The sequence below is a fragment of the Montipora foliosa genome, chromosome 9, assembly GCF_036669935.1.
Source record: "Montipora foliosa isolate CH-2021 chromosome 9, ASM3666993v2, whole genome shotgun sequence".
In the NCBI taxonomy this organism is placed as follows: domain Eukaryota; kingdom Metazoa; phylum Cnidaria; class Anthozoa; order Scleractinia; family Acroporidae; genus Montipora; species Montipora foliosa.
This window is the reverse complement of record NC_090877.1, coordinates 22,777,645-22,793,090: the sequence shown is the minus strand read 5'-3', so window position 1 is coordinate 22,793,090 and position 15,446 is coordinate 22,777,645. Positions and strand designations below refer to the sequence as shown.

The window sequence follows — 15,446 nt, the reverse complement described above, 5'->3', positions numbered from 1 at the left end:
CACAATCTCCTTCCTCTTCCCGATTTTTCTAGAAGACCGAAGGAGATTCCGCTGGCAGGGTATGCGAACAGCAGGGCCTTTTAGTAAAACATCACGAGTAAAGAATGTCCCTAAGTTCTAGAGTTAATTATCGTGTTAGACTACAGGTTAACGTTTCTCTTGCCTTTATTTATACTACTCACAAAAACCAAAAACAAATGGGCAAAATAAAGACCGGCGTTCTTAACTGACTCTCAGCCAGGGTATGTTTTTAGTATGTTCTTAAAATTCTGGTCAATCTCAGCCTGAATGTTCTTATAAGAAAAAGTTCTTCTAAAAATTGAAGATTGTACAGATACTGTTAAGCCAATATGTTACTTCATCATTTTGCTTGCGCTGTTATAAGCGTCATTTGAGCAGCAATCAAACCATGACAAAAATATGACGAGTAAAGGCGGGTATCGCAAGTAAGCAACAAAAGTAGGTTTTAAAAAACCTACTTGTGTTTGCGTTACCATTGTTTCTATAGTGTTTCTAATGACAGGTTAACTTTGTTTCCTTCAGCAGTCTTTTATTTTTAACAAAGATGTTTTCCCAGTCAGCACGGTTTCTTTACGCACTTTTCCAGACTAGGAAAGAAGCCACTCACAGAAAAAGAGAGTAAAACACGCGTTCTCTATCTGATCAAGGCTAGTGTATTTGAGAAACCTACCGGAAATATTGCGTCATGAAACGCAGCGTCAATATATAAACAAACGAGCATTTGGGGGCATCAATTTTGACTGATTTTTTTGATGAACAGCTTTATTAAGAAATTAGTATTAAGTAATAACTATTAAGTAACATCCATGGTTATCTTCCTTATTTGGGTAGAAACAAAAGATAGTAGGTTCAAACTAACTGAACACTGAATTCACATTCACAAACACGGAATACATTTAAAAATATATAATGAAGTTCGGTGAAAATGTTTCTTCTATTCTACGTCCATAAATTATTCACGATATGGAAAGTTTAGGGATTTAATTATTGATAGCTTTGGCGTGAACTCTGTCAGGCGTCAGTTCACTGAACCCTAAAACCGCATATCTCCGAAATATGAAGTAACTTATGCCCCATTTCAAACATGTTTAGTTACACACGGTTTCAAAGTGTTTTCATTTTAAATCATGTTTACTGACTTCTGTCGACTACGAATTTAGCACAGGTCAAAGCATGTGTTGAAACAAACCTGAATCTCATGGAAAAACCAGTCCTACATTTTTCTGTGACTTATTTTTATTTTGTTAAAGCCGGTTTAATTAAGCATGTCTTGTTGGTGTGAATCGGTTATTAGTCACGAGCAAATATAATTGGTGTCGGTAAACTTCCTAAACAACTGTTCTCGAATTGAAGAGAAAGTTCTTCGACAACTGACAGTACGGCTTGATGTTCTACCCTCACACGAATGAAATGAAGTGATTGCACACATCTGCTCGTCCAAGAATGATATGACCAGATGACAGTCCAACAAAAACGGCACTCTACACACTAAATCGCCCAACAAACAATGCAGTAGAATCTTCCTCTGATTTCTTACACCTAAACAATCAAAGGAGAAGTTTAATTGTACAAGAACAATTAATTTCCAAACTGTGACAAACAGTTTCCTTGCTTGACCCTAAACTCCCTTCGATTCCTTTTAGAGCTCTAAAGAAAAGAACGCCCGATGGCAAGTTATATTTTTCTTAAAAGCATCAGCTTTTTTTGTAAGCGATTGCTGAGAAACAAATAAGAAAAAGACTCATTAGATACCCTTTCCAATAAGCTCAAAGAAGACACTCACTTCAGTTTTACAGAAACGTTCATCATTCTCAACAGCCTTCTTGCGAGATCTCCACCAGACATCTTTTCGTCTTCGTATCTGTTCCTTCACAAACACCCCTAATTTATACCTCCAAATCTTTAAAGATAGGAATATTAACACCCCACCGATGATACCGAAACCAGCACTCCACAAAAGCAATTTGCAGAAATTTGTCTCCATTTCTTTGATTTCTCCTGTCCCACATGCACAACGCAGCGCGCAACCACCAGTAAAAATAGATCGTCCAAGAAAGCAATGAATCTTACTGGTTCTACATTTTTTTGTAGCGATCTGAGAATATCACATTCTTCTCACAGTCTACAAGAATCACCGGCGAGCAATATTAAATTAAGTACACTTCGCATAACAGAGATTGCTCCGGTTTCAAATCATAAAAGAAAATGAAATTTCTGTAATTTGATGTTAAAGCTTAAAGCTAAAAAGTTCTAAAAATCCATAAGAAACTAGAAAACTGCTAAAAACGAGGCCGGTTTCGACGTTACATAACGTCATTAGCGAGTCAAGAAATGAATGATAGAATTTAAAATAGGTGATTTGTTACGTTACGTCATCGCCATGTTGGTGGACGGAAACATCAGCTCCTTTTTGTTTATTGCGGCATTGTTATCTGTGTCTATAGAGATTGGTTGCAAACCACCTATACCAAGATTCTGTGAATATGTTAACAGTTCCAAGGCACGTATTAATGTAAGCCAGGTGCTTAAGGCGGCCGCAAACGAAAGACTGTTGTGGAAAACGGTGGAAACATTGTTTCCCGAAACGTTTCCTCGGTGCGCAAACGAGGAAACATTTGCTTTCTGAACAAATTCAAAAACATTTTTGCTTCCTGGGAAGCAAGTTGTGGTTCCGCAACAACGGTTCACCTGGGGCCGCAAACGGGGAAACATTTGCTTTGGCAAAAAAAACTCCGTTATTCTTATTCTATTATTCCTCTTCATTCCCCGATGGTAGTTTTGGTGGTAAGGATTCGCCTTCCACCGAATTTCAGCTCATTTCCAATATGTGGGTAAATAAAGAACTTAGCTGAGCACGCTACATATGAAAATATCATATTGCGAAATATGACCCGTCAAGGTTTCGTAGCCTGACAAAACATCCAAGACCTGCAAGGCAAGTCTACGGCATTTTTAAAATTTGGTGGCAGTTGCAAAATTGTGGTGGCTGAAAAAATTCGTTCGCACTAAAAATGGCTTCGCTGACAGATTCGCGTAGTGCGAACAGTATCCTACGAGCGGAGTCTCCTTCGATCTTCCTACAAAAATCGGGAAAAGGAAGGAGAGTCTACCAGCCGCCTCGACATTCTTTGATTTACGGCTCACCCAAACAAATGGATGAGTCAGTCCAGTTTCGACTTGTCAAGCCTGCTTTTAAATTTGCGCATGATCAATTCCTATGAGTATTTCCTCCGTATGTCGGTCACAGAGACTAGTCCGGCACAAACGTATAAATTTTTCATTAAAAAATGAAATGGCAATTTGAAAGTACGACCTATCTTGCGTTTCCAAGGAAGTGATTACTTGGTTGTCGAATGTTTGCCACAGTTGTTTTCATTTTGTGGTTTTGCGGTTACTGGTCACGCACGGCTGACACCCGATGCAATTCTTTTGGTCTTCGTATCTGTTCCTTCACAAACATCCCTAATTTATACTCCCAAATCTTTAAAGATAGGAAAGTCAACACCCCACCGATGATACCGAAACCAGCACTCCACAAAAGCAATTTGCAGAAATTTGTCTCCATTTGTTTGATTTCTCCTGTCCCATATGCACAACGCTGCGCGCAACGAGTAAAAATAGATCGTCCGAGAATACGTTCTACAATTGTTTGTAGCGATCTCACAAAAAAGAAAATCGTCTCCCAATATCACAGTCTACATAAATCACGAGCAATATTAAATTAAGTACATTTGGCATAACAGAGATTGGTCCGGTTTCAAATCAGAAAATATATGAAATTTCTGTAATTTGATGTTAAAGCTTAAAGCTAAAAAGTTCTAAAAATCCACAGGAAACTAGAAAACTGCTAAAAACGAGGGCGTTTCGACGTTACATAACGTCATTAGCGAGTCAAGAAATGAATGATAGAATTTAAAATAGGTGATTTGTTACGTTACGTCATCGTCATGTTGGTGGACGGAAACATCAGCTCCTTTTTGTTTATTGCGGCATTGTTATCTGTGTCTATAGAGATTGGTTGCAAACCACCTATACCAAGATTCTGTGAATATGTTAACAGTTCCAAGGCACGTATTAATGTAAGCCAGGTGCTTAAGGCGGCCGCAACCGAAACACTGTTGTGGAAAACGGTGGAAACATTGTTTCCCGAAACGTTTCCTCGGCGCGCAAACGAGGAAACATTTGCTTTCTGAACAAATTCAAAAACATTTTTGCTTCCTGGGAAGCAAGTTGTGGTTCCGCAACAACGGTTCACCTGGGGCCGCAACCCGGGAAACATTTGCTTTGGCAAAAAAAATTTCGTTATTCTTATTCTATTATTCCTCTTCATTCCCCGATGGTAGTTTTGGTGGTAAGGATTCGCCTTCCACCGAATTTCAGCTCATTTCCAATATGTGGGTAAATAAAGAACTTAGCTGAGCACGCTACATATGAAAATATCATATTGCGAAATATGACCCGTCAAGGTTTCATAGCCTGACAAAACATCCAAGACCTCCAAGGCAAGTCTACGGCATTTTTAAAATTTGGTGGCAGTTGCAAAATTGTGGTGGCTGAAAAAATTCGTTCGCACTAAAAATGGCTTCGCTGACAGATTCGTGTAGTGCGAACAGTATCCTACGAGCGGAGTCTCCTTCGATCTTCCTACAAAAATCGGGAAAAGGAAGGAGAGTCTACCAGCCGCCTCGACATTCTTTGATTTACGGCTCACCCAAACAAATGGATGAGTCAGTCCAGTTTCGACTTGTCAAGCCTGCTTTTAAATTTGCGCATGATCAATTCCTATGAGTATTTCCTCCGTATGTCGGATACAGAGACTAGTCCGGCACAAACGTATAAATTTTTCATTAAAAAATGAAATGACAATTTGAAAGTACGACCTATGTTGCGTTTCCAAGGAAGTGATTACTTGGTTGTCGAATGTTTGCCACAGTTGTTTTCATTTTGTGGTTTTGCGGTTACTGGTCACGCACGGCTGACACCCGATGCAATTCTTTTCGTCTTCGTATCTGTTCCTTCACAAACATCGCTAATTTATACTCCCAAATCTTTAAAGATAGGAAAGTCAACAACCCACCAATGATACCGAAACCAGCACTCCACAAAAGCAATTTGCAGAAATTTGTCTCCATTTGTTTGATCTCTCCTGTCCCACATGCACAACGCTGCGCGCAACGAGTAAAAATAGATCGTCCGAGAAAACCATGAATCTTACTGGTTCTACAATTGTTTGTAGCGATCTGAGAATATCACATTCCTCTCACAGTCTACAAGTTTAAAATCACCGGCGAGCAATATTAAATTAAGTACACTTCGCATAACAGAGATTGCTCCGGTTTCAAATCATAAAAGAAAATGAAATTTCTGTAATTTGATGTTAAAGCTTAAAGCTAAAAAGTTCTAAAAATCCATAAGAAACTAGAAAACTGCTAAAAACGAGGCCGGTTTCGACGTTACATAACGTCATTAGCGAGTCAAGAAATGAATGATAGAATTTAAAATAGGTGATTTGTTACGTTACGTCATCGCCATGTTGGTGGACGGAAACATCAACTCCTTTTTGTTTATTGCGGCATTGTTATCTGTGTCTATAGAGATTGGTTGCAAACCACCTATACCAAGATTCTGTGAATATGTTAACAGTTCCAAGGCACGTATTAATGTAAGCCAGGTGCTTAAGGCGGCCGCAACCGAAACACTGTTGTGGAAAACGGTGGAAACATTGTTTCCCGAAACGTTTCCTCGGCGCGCAAACGAGGAAACATTTGTTTTCTGAACAAATTCAAAAACATTTTTGCTTCCTGGGAAGCAAGTTGTGGTTCCGCAACAACGGTTCACCTGGGGCCGCAAACCGGGAAACATTTGCTTTGGCAAAAAAAATTCCGTTATTCTTATTCTATTATTCCTCTTCATTCCCCGATGGTAGTTTTGGTGGTAAGGATTCGCCTTCCGCCGAATTTCAGCTGATATGCAATATGTGGGTAAATAAAGAACTTAGCTGAGCACGCTACATATGAAAATATCATATTGCGAAATATGACCCGTCAAGGTTTCGTAGCCTGACAAAACATCCAAGACCTCCAAGGCAAGTCTACGGCATTTTTAAAATTTGGTGGCAGTTGCAAAATTGTGGTGGCTGAAAAAATTCGTTCGCACTAAAAATGGCTTCGCTGACAAATTCGCGTAGTGCGAACAGTATCCTACGAGCGGAGTCTCCTTCGATCTTCCTACAAAAATCGGAAAAAGGAAGGAGAGTCTACCAGCCGCCTCGACATTCTTTGATTTACGGCTCACCCAAACAAATGGATGAGTCAGTCCAGTTTCGACTTGTCAAGCCGGCTTTTAAATTTGCGCATGATCAATTCCTATGAGTATTTCCTCCGTATGTCGGTTACAGAGACTAGTCCGGCACAAACGTATAAATTTTTCATTAAAAAATGAAATGACAATTTGAAAGTACGACCTATGTTGCGTTTCCAAGGAAGTGATTACTTGGTTGTCGAATGTTTGCCACAGTTGTTTTCATTTTGTGGTTTTGCGGTTACTGGTCACGCACGGCTGACACCCGATGCAATTCTTTTGGTCTTCGTATCTGTTCCTTCACAAACATCCCTAATTTATACTCCCAAATCTTTAAAGATAGGAAAGTCAACAACCCACCAATGATACCGAAACCAGCACTCCACAAAAGCAATTTGCAGAAATTTGTCTCCATTTGTTTGATTTCTCCTGTCCTACATGCACAACGCTGCGCGCAACGAGTAAAAATAGATCGTCCGAGAAAACCATGAATCTTACTGGTTCTACAATTGTTTGTAGCGATCTCACAAAAAAGAAAATCGTCTCCCAATATCACAGTCTACATGAATCACGAGCAATATTAAATTAAGTACATTTGGCATAACAGAGATTGGTCCGGTAGAAAATATATGAAATTTCTGTAATTTGATGTTAAAGCTTAAAGCTAAAAAGTTCTAAAAATCCACAGGAAACTAGAAAACTGCTAAAAACGAGGGCGTTTCGACGTTACATAACGTCATTAGCGAGTCAAGAAATGAATGATAGAATTTAAAATAGGTGGTTTGCCACGGTACGTCATCGCCGCCATGTTGGTGGACGAAACATCAGCTTCTTTTGTTCGTCCACCAGCAATTGTACATTGCGGCATTGTTATCTGTGTCTCTAGAGATTGGTTGCAAACCACCTATACCAATATTCTGTGAATATGTTAACAGTTCCAAGGCACATATAAATGTAGGCCAGGAGTTAAGGCGGCCGCAAACGAAACATTGTTGTGGGAAACGGTGGAAACATTGTTTCCCGAAATGTTTCCTCGGCGCGCAAACGAGGAAACATTTGCTTTCTGAACAAATTCAAAAACATTTTTGCTTCCCGGGAAGCAAGTTGTGGTTCCGCAACAACGGTTCACCTGGGGCCGTAAACCGGGAAACATTTGCTTTGGCAAAAAAAATTCCGTTATTCTTATTCTATTATTCCTCTTCATTCCCCGATGGTAGTTTTGGTGGTAAGGATTCGCCTTCCGCCGAATTTCAGCTGATATGCAATATGTGGGTAAATAAAGAATTTAGCTGAGCACGCTACATATGAAACTAGATGCTTCTGTAAAGCATACACTGGCTTGCCTGTGGTACGTGCTACAGAAAATCAGAAGGCACTGAATTGTGTGGTATTGAAATACAGCATTCCAGTCTCTGAAGAATAACAAATAAAAGAGAAGCGAGAAACATTGGCTTCTGGGCTGACATGTTGATAATTTTCAAGTTCCCTCACAACTTCTTTTCACCACAAGTGTGCCCTATGAGCATCCGAAAATTTTGTAATACTAAACTTCACTGAAGTCAAGCCCTGTTTCGCGGGGTTAGTGTTGGGATGGGAGACCAAAACAATAAACCCCCCATGGCAAACAGAAACATCTGACCGAAAATACTATTAACGCTAACAAATGCGAACTCAGCAAGGTACAGATTCTGTTAGCTTGCTTTATGCAAAACAAATATTGATGAAAAAGCAAATAAATATTGATACACAGTTTTCAGAAAGAGCAGAAGGAAGTTTCTCGGACGGTCGATCGAGAATAAAATATTTACGACATGAAAACAACATTAATTTTGAACCGTGAATATAGAATATAAAAAGTTACGATCAGCGACAAACATTTTGAGAGATTTTTGCTACGTTCAAGTAAATTGCAAAATCGAAAGTGACATGGCCGGAATTCAGCGGGCGTCGTGATTAAGTTACCGCGGCATGTTTACTCGCCAAACAGTGAAGCATCTGTGTCAAATGATGGCAAGATACCGGGTTTTTGTAAGTTTCTTTTTCTGTCAAGTGTCAAGTTTGAGAATGAAATGAGCGAAGTCAAAACAAAGATCACAATCGCCCAACTCTTGTTTATGCAAAGTCAAAATTTACTCTCCAAGACGCGTACGATGTTATTTATCACCAGGTAATTCCATCATTTTGGAAATAGCAGCTGCTTTATTATTCATCTGCGTCACAAGTTTTCACTGATTTTGGGCCTCATTTTCTTGAAACTCAAGCACGCTTCCAACAGGCCTGTGAACCCTTCCTGCTTACAGAGCAATACTAAAAAACTTCTCCCATATGACATTTGAACCTTAAGCTCAAAAATTCAATACACAACATGATATTATAATTCACAAAGGCAGAAAATACCACAGAATCCTTTTCCAGCGAAAATTTTATTGAAACAAACAACATATTTGCTCTTAGAGGCGAAAACCTCTTCCTATTTCATTGCGTGCGTGAAGACAAAAAACTCAATTGTGTCAAATTATCATGTACTTCAGGTAAATACTGCTCACTTTGATTTCGTCTCGACGGGCGATAGATTGTTGTCGAAGTCCAGTACTCGTCGCTTTTGAGATTCATGCCTAGTTTATCCAACTGACTTTCCATTATTGAGCTCCATAAGGGTAAATTTTGTTTAAGGATCCACTAAAACGCCATTCGCGTTGCATGACTTTCGACGCCATTACAGGCTAAGTTGATGATTCTACTGTGTCCACAAGAGAAATCTACGCAGTTCCACTACCCTCTCGATCCTAAGAAAATACGCGCAAAAGGCTCTATACACAAAGGCAACACTTACCAGGGGAGTGACAGGCAAGACTTTTACCGACACGGAAAAAAAAAAAAGAGATGCTTCTGTGAAGCATACACTGGGTTGCCTGTGGTGCGTGCTACAGAAAATCAGAAGGCACTGAATTGTGTGGTATTGAAATACAGCATTCCAGTCTCTGAAGAATAACAAATAAAAGAGAAGCGAGAAACATTGGCTTCTGGGCTGACATGTTGATAATTTTCAAGTTCCCTCACAACTTCTTTTTACCACAAGTGTGCCCTCTGAGCATCTGAAGGCTTTCTAATACTAAAGTTCACTGAAGTTAAGCCCTGCCGGGCGGGGTTAGTGTTTGGATGGGAGACCGAAACAATGTACTCCTCTTAAAACAGAAGCATCGGACCGAAAATACTATTAACTCTAACAAATGCGAACTCAGAAAGGTACAGATCTTGTTAGCTTGCTTTATGCAAAACAAATATTGATGAAAAAGCAAATAACTATTGATACACAGTTTTCAGAAAGAGCAGAAGGAAGTTTCCCGGACGGTCGATCGAGAATAAAATATTTACGACATCAAAACAACATTAATTTTGAACCGTGAATATAGAATATAAAAAGTTACGATCAGCGACAAACATTTTGGGAGATTTTTGCTACGTTCAAGTAAATTGCAAAATCGAAAAGTGACATGGCCGGAATTCAGCGGGCGCCGTGATTACGTTACCGCTGCATGTTTACTCGTCAAACAGTGAAGCATCTGCGTCAAATGATGGCAAGATACCGGGTTTTTAAAAAGTTTCTTTTTCTGTCAAGTGTTATAAAGTTTGACAATGAAATGAGCGAAGTCAAAACAAAGATCACAATCGCCCAACTCTTGTTTATGCAAAGTCAAAATTTACTCTCCAAGACGCGTACGACGTTATTATCACCAGGTAATTCCATCATTTTGGAAATAGCAGCTACTTTATTATTCATCTGCGTCACAAGTTTTCACTGATTTTGGGGCTCATTTTGTTGAAACTCGAGCACGCTTTCAACAGGCCTGTGAACCCTTCCCGCTTACAGAGCAAAACTAAAAAACTTCTCGCATATCACATTTCAACCTTAAGCTCGAAAATTCAATACACAACATGATATTATAATTCACAAAGGCAGAAAATACCACAGAATCCTTTTCCAGCGAAAGTTTTATTGAAACAAACAACATATTTGCTCTTAGAGGCGAAAACCTCTTCCTATTTCATTGCGTGCGTGAAGACAACAAACTCAATTGTGTCAAATTACCTTGTACTTCAGGTAAATACTGCTCACTTTGATTTCGTCTCGACGGGCGATAGATTGTTGTCGAAGTCCAGTACTCGTCGCTTTTGAGATTCATGCCTAGTTTATCCAACTGACTTTCCATTATTGAGCTCCATAAGGGTATATTTTGTTTAAGGATCCACTAAAACGCCATTCGCGTTGCATGACTTTCGACGCCATTGCAGGCTAAGTTAATGATTCTACTGTGTCCACCAGAGAAATCTACGCAGTTCCACTACCCTCTCGATCCTACGAAAATACGCGCAGAAGGCTCTATCCACAAAGACACCACTTACCAGGGGACTGACAGACAAGACTTTTACCGACACGGAAAAAAAAAAAAAAAAAAAGAAGAAAAAGAAAAAAAAGAAAACAAACAAACTAAACGCAGACCTCGACTGGGTTTGCCTTATAAGGCAACCCAGTAACTAGATGCTTCTGTGAAGCATACACTGGCTTGCCTGTGGTACGAGCTACAGAAAATCAGAAGGCACTGAATTGTGTGGTATTGAAATACAGCATTCCAGTCTCTGAAGAATAACAAATAAAAGAGAAGCGAGAAACATTGGCTTTTGGGCTGACATGTTGATAATTTTCAAGTTCCCTCACAACTTCTTTTCACCACAAGTGTGCCCTATGAGCATCCGAAAATTTTGTAATACTAAACTTCACTGAAGTCAAGCCCTGTTTCGCGGGGTTAGTGTTGGGATGGGAGACCAAAACAATAAACCCCTCATGGCAAACAGAAACATCTGACCGAAAATACTATTAACGCTAACAAATGCGAACTCAGCAAGGTACAGATTCTGTTAGCGTGCTTTATGCAAAACAAATATTGATGAAAAAGCAAATAAATATTGATACACAGTTTTCAGAAAGAGCAGAAGGAAGTTTCCCGGACGGTCGATCGAGAATAAAATATTTACGACATGAAAACAACATTAATTTTGAACCTTGAATATAGATCGTTTTCACTGTCACGCAATAAAAAAAATAAATCAAAAACTATCCAGTGCAAAACGCTAAGAAATTGTTATCTTATAGAAGATAAAGAAATAAGACACTTGTCCAAGTTTTAGGCCTCTGCGTTTCCCCAAACTTCAGATATTCGTCGAAATGTTTCGCAGAAATTTACAGAGCCCAGTATGAAAACGCCATATTGGTGTACCTCAGTGGTACACCAATATGGCGGCCGGAAAATAGTGTGAACATCTGGAACTGACTTTGGCTATCTAGGCGACTGATTATCACTACTGAAAAAACAAGCATTTACATAAGCACTTTTCCTAATGCTCTAACTTCTAAAAGGGCTCAAAATCATGAGATAAGTATATATTTTTCAACAAACTTGATCGTAGCTTTGTGTCACGCACCTACATAATCCGGAAATTCAAAATGCTCTGGTTTCCAAACGAAGCACGCTATTGAGCTGTGAAATTGTCAACAGATATAGATATGCCGCCTCTTATGCCTGATGGGGATAAAAACTTTGGTGGATCTTTAGTTTTAGATTTTGGAAGGTGATGACGTCACGTGAAAACGATCTATAGAATATAAAAAGTTACGATCAGCGACAAACATTTTGGGAGATTTTTGCTACGTTCAAGTAAATTGCAAAATCGAAAGTGACATGGCCGGAATTCAGCGGGCGCCGTGATTAAGTTACCGCGGCATGTTTACTCGCCAAACAGTGAAGCATCTGTGTCAAATGATGGCAAGATACCGGGTTTTTGTAAGTTTCTTTTTCTGTCAAGTGTTATAAAGTTTGACAATGAAATGAGCGAAGTCAAAACAAAGATCACAATCGCCCAACTCTTGTTTATGCAAAGTCAAAATTTACTCTCCAAGACGCGTACGACGTTATTTATCACCAGGTAATTCCATCATTTTGGAAATAGCAGCTACTTTATTATTCATCTGCGTCAAAAGTTTTCACTGATTTTGGGCCTCATTTTGTTGAAACTCAAGCACGCTTCCAACAGGCCTGTGAACCCTTCCTGCTTACAGAGCAATACTAAAAAACTTCTCCCATATCACATTTGAACCTTAAGCTCGAAAATTCAATACACAACATGATATTATAATTCACAAAGGCAGAAAATACCACAGAATCCTTTTCCAGCGAAAATTTTATTGAAACAAACAACATATTTGCTCTTAGAGGCGAAAACCTCTTCCTATTTGATTGCGTGCGTGAAGACAAGAAACTCAATTGTGTCAAATTACCATGTACTTCAGGTAAATACTGCTCACTTTGATTTCGTCTCGACGGGCGATAGATTGTTGTTGAAGTCCAGTACTCGTCGCTTTTGAGATTCATGCCTAGTTTATCCAACTGACTTTCCATTATTGAGCTCCATAATGGTATATTTTGTTTAAGGACCCACTAAAACGCCATTCGCGTTGCATGACTTTCGACGCCATTGCAGGCTAAGTTGATGATTCTACTGTGTCCACCAGAGAAATCTACGCAGTTCCACTACCCTCTCGATCCTAAGAAAATACGCGCAAAAGGTTCTATACACAAAGGCAACACTTACCAGGGGAGTGACAGGCAAGACTTTTACCGACACGGAAAAAAAAAAAAAAAAAAAGAAAACAAACAAACTAAACGTAGACCTCGACTGGGTTTGCCCATAGGCAACCCAGTAAATATCATATTGCGAAATATGACCCGTCAAGGTTTCGTAGCCTGACAAAACATCCAAGACCTCCAAGGCAAGTCTACGGCATTTTTAAAATTTGGTGGCAGTTGCAAAATTGTGGTGCCTGAAAAAATTCGTTCGCACTAAAAATGGCTTCGCTGACAGATTCGTGTAGTGCGAACAGTATCCTACGAGCGGAGTCTCCTTCGATCTTCCTACAAAAATCGGGAAAAGGAAGGAGAGTCTACCAGCCGCCTCGACATTCTTTGATTTACGGCTCACCCAAACAAATGGATGAGTCAGTCCAGTTTCGACTTGTCAAGCCTGCTTTTAAATTTGCGCATGATCAATTCCTATGAGTATTTCCTCCGTATGTCGGTTGCAGAGACTAGTCCGGCACAAACGTATAAATTTTTCATAAAAAAATGAAATGGCAATTTGAAAGTACGACCTATCTTGCGTTTCCAAGGAAGTGATTACTTGGTTGTCGAATGTTTGCCACAGTTGTTTTCATTTTGTGGTTTTGCGGTTACTGGTCACGCACGGCTGACACCCGATGCATTTGAATTTTTAACGCATGCTCAATACGAAATGTTGAGGCGGCTGGCACAATTCCTCTTCCCGATTTTTCTAGAAGACCGAAGGAGATTCCGCTCGCAGGGTATGCGAACAGCAGGGCCTTTTAGTAAAACATCACGAGTAAAGAATGTCCCTAAGTACTAGAGTTAATTATCGTGTTAGACTACAGGTTAACGTTTCTCTTGCCTTTATTTATACTACTCACAAAAACCAAAAACAAATGGGCAAAATAAAGACCGGCGTTCTTAACTGACTCTCAGCCAGGGTATGTTTTTAGTATGTTCTTAAAATTCTGGTCAATCTCAGCCTGAATGTTCTTATAAGAAAAAGTTCTTCTAAAAATTGAAGATTGGACAGATACTGTTAAGCCAATATGTTACTTCATCATTTTGCTTGCGCTGTTATAAGCGTCATTTGAGCAGCAATCAAACCATGACAAAAATATGACGAGCAAAGGCGGGTATCGCAAGTAAGCAACACAAGTAGGTTTAATTAACAATTAATTTCCAACTGTGACGAACAGTTTCCTCGCGTGACCCTAAACCATCGATTCCTTTTAGAGCTCTAAAGAAAAGAACGCCCGATGGCAAGTTATATTTTTCTGAAAAGCATCAGCTTTTTTTGTAAGCGATTGCTGAGAAACAATAAAAGACGAAAGGAAAAAGACTCATTAGATACCCTTTCCAGTAAGCTCAAAGAAGACACTCACTTCAGTTTTACAGAAACGTTCATCATTCTCAACAGCCTTCTTGCAAGATCTCTACCAGACATCTTTTCGTCTTCGTATCTGTTCGTTCACAAACATCCCTAATTTATACCCCCAAATCTTTGAAGATAAGAATATTAACACCCCACCGATGATACCGAAACGAGCACTTCACGAAAGCAATTTGCAGAAATTTATCTCCATTTCTCTGGTTTCTCCTGTCCCACATGCACAACGCAGCGCGCAACCACCAGTAAAAATAGTTCGTCCGAGAAAACGATGAATCTTACTAGTTCTACAATTTTTTGTAGCGATCTGAATATTTCATGAATATTTCCTCCGTATGTCGGTTACAGAGATTAGTCGGCCACAAACCTATAAATTTTTCATTAAAAAATGAAACGGCTATTTGAAGGTATGACTATCTTGAATATCCAAGGAAATGATCCATTGGTTGTCGACTTTTTGCCACAGTTGTTTTCATTTTGTGGTTTTGCGGTTACTGGGCACGCATGGGTGACAACCAAATGCGTTTGAATTTTTAACGCATGCTCAATACGAAACGTTGAGGCGGCTGGGAGAATCTCCTTCCTATTCCATATTTTTTAGGAAGACCGAAGGAGATTGTGCTTTCAGGGTATGCGAACAGGGTCTTTTAGTAAAATATACGGTTTCGTTGGTATTCAGGAGTGTCACGGTGCTACCAGCAGGAAGTTGTACGACATTCACAAACTATCACACCTTATTACAAAAGTGTCCGTAATAAAGAGGTCAAGTTTGCATTTGCTCTTTTGGGTCGAGATTTTATGTCCGTTGTCTGGTCTATACCGTACTGTTGAGGGTCCATATCGATGGAGGTTACGCACTTTTCGTGTTCTTTGAAGTGCCCAGAGCCGATCATTCCAAAAGGGGAACTCTGCATCTAATTCTACATACCGATAAAAATGGTCACTCAATACCCGCATTTCATGGAAAATATTTCCATTGCAACTGATCGTAAATAGCTGATCAGACTACCAATGGCGCATGGGATTCCCTTGCTAAAGAAAGACTGGCACAATATTTGAAGAATTGTTATGTGGTTTTG

At 39.5% G+C, this 15,446-nt stretch overlaps 1 protein-coding gene across 1 annotated transcript in view; it reads right to left on the bottom strand.

Moving 5' to 3' along the window:
* Nucleotides 1–796: 796 nt before the first annotated feature.
* Nucleotides 797–15,446, bottom strand: part of LOC137971570 (uncharacterized) — a 30,613-nt gene continuing 15,963 nt past the window's right edge. Inside the window, exon 7 of the mRNA XM_068818377.1 lies at nucleotides 797–1,560. Coding sequence (XP_068674478.1) covers nucleotides 1,316–1,560 — 245 coding nt within the window. The 3' untranslated portion in view covers nucleotides 797–1,315. The remainder of the gene's footprint in view (nucleotides 1,561–15,446) is intronic.